The sequence below is a fragment of the Dermacentor variabilis genome, unplaced genomic scaffold, assembly GCF_050947875.1.
Source record: "Dermacentor variabilis isolate Ectoservices unplaced genomic scaffold, ASM5094787v1 scaffold_14, whole genome shotgun sequence".
Taxonomy (NCBI): Eukaryota; Metazoa; Arthropoda; class Arachnida; order Ixodida; family Ixodidae; genus Dermacentor; species Dermacentor variabilis.
In genome coordinates, this window is record NW_027460302.1 from 9,762,017 (window position 1) to 9,766,709 (window position 4,693).

The 4,693-nt window shown below is 47.2% G+C and overlaps 1 protein-coding gene across 1 annotated transcript; it reads left to right on the top strand.

The window, feature by feature from the left end:
- Positions 1-351: 351 nt before the first annotated feature.
- On the top strand, positions 352-2,524 carry LOC142567682 (uncharacterized). The gene has a single exon (XM_075677854.1). It carries the CDS (start codon positions 534-536, stop codon positions 1,245-1,247), a length of 714 nt encoding a protein of 237 aa, XP_075533969.1. The 5' UTR covers positions 352-533; the 3' UTR covers positions 1,248-2,524.
- Positions 2,525-4,693: the final 2,169 nt, after the last annotated feature.

Below are 4,693 nucleotides of genomic sequence, written 5' to 3' on the forward strand. Positions count from 1 at the left end.
GACTGGCCAGTGTTTGTACAAGAAAGTTGATGGCTCCTTTTGATGACAAAAGGGATGATTTGGACGCGTATCTGCAACCAGTCGAGCTGATAGCTCTGGGGCAAGACCAAGCTACATGTGTTGTCAACTCTCTGGCAGAACCTGTCACACCACCTCAAGTTCCACAGCTGAAAGAAGAGCAAACGCCGCTGAGAAATGAGGTGTTGAACGGAACACCCAAGTCAAAAGCAGCAATCCCGGTGGTGGTTGGGCAAATAGGGGACCGTCGTGTATTGGAGCTCAGAGACAGCGGAGCCAACACAGTTTTGGTTAGCAGAAGCCCGGTGAAGGACGAGGGGCTTACAGGGGAAACGTCGACCCTCACTCTCGCAGATAGCACAGTAGGTTACCTTTCTAAAGCCAGAATTCTAGTGTCCACGCCATATTATGCAGGACAGGTACTGGCTAAATGCGTAGAGCAACCCATCTACGACCTCATCTTGGGAAACATTACGGGTGCAAGAAGTATCGAGGACCCCGATCCCGAGTGGAGGATGCTCGACGTTGAAGAAAAACCAAAAGAGGAAAAGTCCATGAGAACTCAGGCGAGTGATGGGGTAGTCACTTTCTCGTCGGCAGTGGAGACAAGAGCTCAAGCGACAGGCAGAGCAATGCAGCGTTTGGGAAGAAAGAAAGAGGGTAAGGAGAAGAAGTCCAAAGACAAGAAGCGCCCGAGCAAAGACAAGTCAAAAGACAAGAAGAACAAGAGCAAAGACAAGTCCAAAGACAAGAAGAGTAAGAGCAAAGAGAAGAAAAGCAAAGGCAAGGATGGTAAAGAGAAGAAGAAAAAGAAGCGTTTCTATACTTGGCTAAGTAGCAAAAGCAGCAAGAGCAGCAAGAGCACCAAAGAGAAAGGGGAAGGCAAGCGCAAGTCCAAGAAGGCCAAGAAAGGCTCCTCTAAGAAACGCAGCTCGAGATCCAGAAGCAAGGAGAAGGCTGGCAAAGCTAAGTCCAGCAAGCAGAAGGTGGGCAAAGGAAGCAAGGAGAAGGCGGACAAAGGCAGTAAGGAGAAGGCGAGCAAGAAGCAGACCTTCAAGGAGAAGCATAGCAAGAAAAAGAGCAGTAAGGAGAAACACAGCAAGGATAAGAAATGTAAAGAAAAGCAACAAAGCAAGGAGAAACACAACAACGAGGACGAGCACGGAAGCAAAGAAAAGCATGGCAAGGACAAGCAGAGCAAGGAGCCCAGTAACTCCAGCTTGGCCTAACAACAATACTAATTTCAGGTGGAATGTATTAAAGGCAGAGATAACGTTGCAGCGGACATCATCAGTAGAGCCAACTGAGCAGCTCTAGGTATCTCTGGGAGGTATCTTGTTGTTGCTGCTGTGCTATGTATCTCAGGGATGTATCGTGTTGTTGGTGTTTTTGTGGTTGTTACGTGATTATACAAAGGAGTGTGTTGTGGACATTAACATGTTTATTAAGGACACCGTGTGGACAATTGCATTGTTTTGAAATCGCAGTTAAGCTGTGGACATTAACATGTTTAGAACACCGTATGGACAACGGTAGTGATGTGTTAGTGGTGTGCTTTTGGTGTGTGCTGGTCGTCGGCGTTGTGCTGTGTGGTGTGCTGGGGCCAGAATCGCCACAGAAGAGTCGGCTGGCTGGATGGCCTGAAGAGGAGGACGACTTGAGCAGTTTTTCAGGGAAAAACTCTTGAGAGAGGGGGCCCTTGTCACATATAAGAGGGAAGATGAAATAAAATGGTAGACGATCGAAGAAAGGTTTCAAGAAGACGACGAGGATGGCGTTAAGAATGACGTGGATTAACCGAAAACGAAAGAAGATAAAGAAGAAGTTTCCAGTGAGGTGACAAGAGATGATTGGTGGAGAAGTATCCGGTGAGATGGAGAGCGACGATTGGTGGAGAAGAGAAGAAGACGAAGAGAAGGATTACGTGGACTAACAAGAAGGCTATAAAAGGGCGAGGAAGGTCGAGACACAGGGGGAGAAGAAGGCAGCGGAGACTCGGCGGGTGAGGGACGGTTCGACCGGACGAGAGCGACGCCGGCTAGTGCTCCGGTGAGCTCGCGTTCTACGGCTTTGCACCGCAGACTTCCTGCCGTTCCTGAGCCCGTTCCGGGGAGTCCACGGAGGACGCCACCACCTGCTACGGCCAGGGGTGTCTCTGCTGCTGTTGCCACCCTTCCGGGTGGTGCCCCAACGCCAACATCATCCGCCACACCTCCACGGGCGCTTGGACCGGGAGCGTGTACGACGCCACCAACGACGCCTCCAGCGACGCCAGTCCTCGAACGTCGAACGCCACTCCGACGCCGGCTACGGGACCCACACCACGCCACATACGCACCGAACCAGACGTGAGCACGAACGCCAACCACTCTCAATAGAACGCTAGTGGCAGTGTTACCGGTTCGTGTGTACTGATAGTTTTTGTACCGTGTGTGTTAGTTTTGTTAGGTTTGTGTGCTGCTGTTCTTGTCGCGTGGGTTGTATTAAATGTGCATCTGTGTGGGTACCCCTGTCGCCTAGTCCATTCTTTCGGCCAGAGTGTTCTCCGGAGGAGATCCGTGACAGAGGTGACACGTACATTGAACATTATTAAGCGGAATTTTTCAATGTGCAATCGCAACAATGTTTGTTTCCTATACTGGAAACAATAAGCAAGCGCGATGGCAATTTACACCAGAATATATAAGAAGCTCACTAGTGCGACCGTAGCCATAAGAAATAATATTGTCAAAAATAATTTATCAAGGCACTGTTTATGCGGTTAATGGTCCTTGAACTATTGAACTATTTCTGCAATAATAACATTGATTTCTCTTGATGGTTTGCTGTGCATACGCTTTGGTCATATACAAGTCAAGCCACGTACTCTCTAACAAAAAGCTACATCTTCAAAGACGAAATAATGCTTTTACTACTGTTTCACTACTGCTTTGACAAATGACGCGATGTTCAGCACGTTGTTATTCAGAAACATATATCTTGAAAAGTTATGTGACTGGAGTAAAGAATTTTAGCCTGACCAAGCTATCAGAACTTACATTTATACGAAACTACAAAATAGCGTAATGCGCATCTCCATGCAAGGAGGGATGCCAGTTTTACCATTGCATTCGCTGCCACACAGGCGGCACAGCTTCTAAGCATGAAGTTCTTTTATATCAGTCATCATCATCTTCAGCCTGGTTACGCCCACTGCAGGGCAAAAACCTCTCCCATACTTTTCCAACTACCCCGGTCATGTACTAATTGTGCCAATGCTGTCCCTGCAAACTTCTTAATCTTATCCGCCCACCTAATTTCTGCCGCCCTCAGCTACGCTTCCCTTCCTTTGGAATCCAGTCCGTAAGCCTTAATGACCATCGGTTATCTTCCCTCATCATTAGATGTCCTGCCCATGCCCCCCCCCCCTATTTCTTTTTCTTGATTTCAACTAAGACATCATTAACTCGCGTTTGTTGCCTCATCCAATCTGATCTTTCTTATCCCTTAACGTTACACCTATCATTCTTCTTTCCATAGCTCGTTGCGTCGTCCTCAATTTAAGTAGAACCCTTTTGGTAAGCCTCCAGGTTTCTGCCCCGTACGTGAGTACTGGTAAGACACAGCTGTTTTACACTTTTCCTTGAGGGATAATGCCAACCTGCTGTTCATGATCTGAGAATGCCTGCCAAACGCACCCCAGCCCATTCTTATTCTTCTGATTACTTCAGTCTCATGATCCGGATCCCCAGTCACTACCTGTCCTAAGTACATGTATTCCTTGACCACTTCCAGTGCCTCGCTACCTATCGTAAACTGCTGTTCACTTCCGAGAGTGGTAAACATTACTTTAGTTTTCTGCAGATGAATGTTTAGACCCACCCTTCGGCTTTGCCTCTCCAGGTCACTGAGCATGCATTGCAGTTGGTCACCTGAGTTACTGAGCAAGGCAATATCATCAGCGAATCGCAAGTTACTAAGGTATTCTCCATTAACTCTTATCCCCAATTCTTCCCAATACAGGTCTCTGAATACCTCCTGTAAACACGCTGTGAATTAGAGAGATCGTATCTCCCTGCCTGACGCCTTTCTTTATTGCGATTTTTTGCTTTCTTTATGGAGGAGTACGGTGGCTGTGCAGCCGCTATAGATATCTTTCAGTATTTTTATATACGGCTCGTCTAAACCCTGATTCCGCAATGCTTCCATGACTGCTGAGGTTTCGACTGAATCAAACGCTTTCTCGTAATCAATGAAAGCTATATATAAGGGTTGGTTATATTCTGCACATTTCTCTATCACTTGATTGATAGTGTGAATATGGTCTATTGTTGAGTAGCCTTTACGGAATCCTGCCTGGTCCTTTGGTTGACAGAAGTCTAAGGTGTTCCTGATTCTATTTGCAATTACCTTAGTAAATACTTTGTAGGCAACGGACAGTAAGCTGATCGGTCTATAATTTTTCAAGTCTTTGGCGTCCCCTTCCTTATGGATTAGGATTATGTTAGCGTTCTTCCAAGATTCCGGTACGCTCGAGGTCATGAGGCATTGCGTATACAGGGTGGCCAGTTTCTCTAGAACAATCTGTCCACCATCCTTCAACAAATCTGCTGTTTCCTGATCCTCCCCAGCTGCCTTCCCCCTTTGCATAGCTCCCAAGGCTTTCTTTACTTCTTCCGGCGTTACTTGTGCCGTG

Excerpts from the sequence above, each read along its gene's own strand:
- LOC142567682 (XM_075677854.1), top strand. The coding sequence starts at position 534 with ATGCTCGACGTTGAAGAAAAACCAAAAGAGGAAAAGTCCATGAGAACT.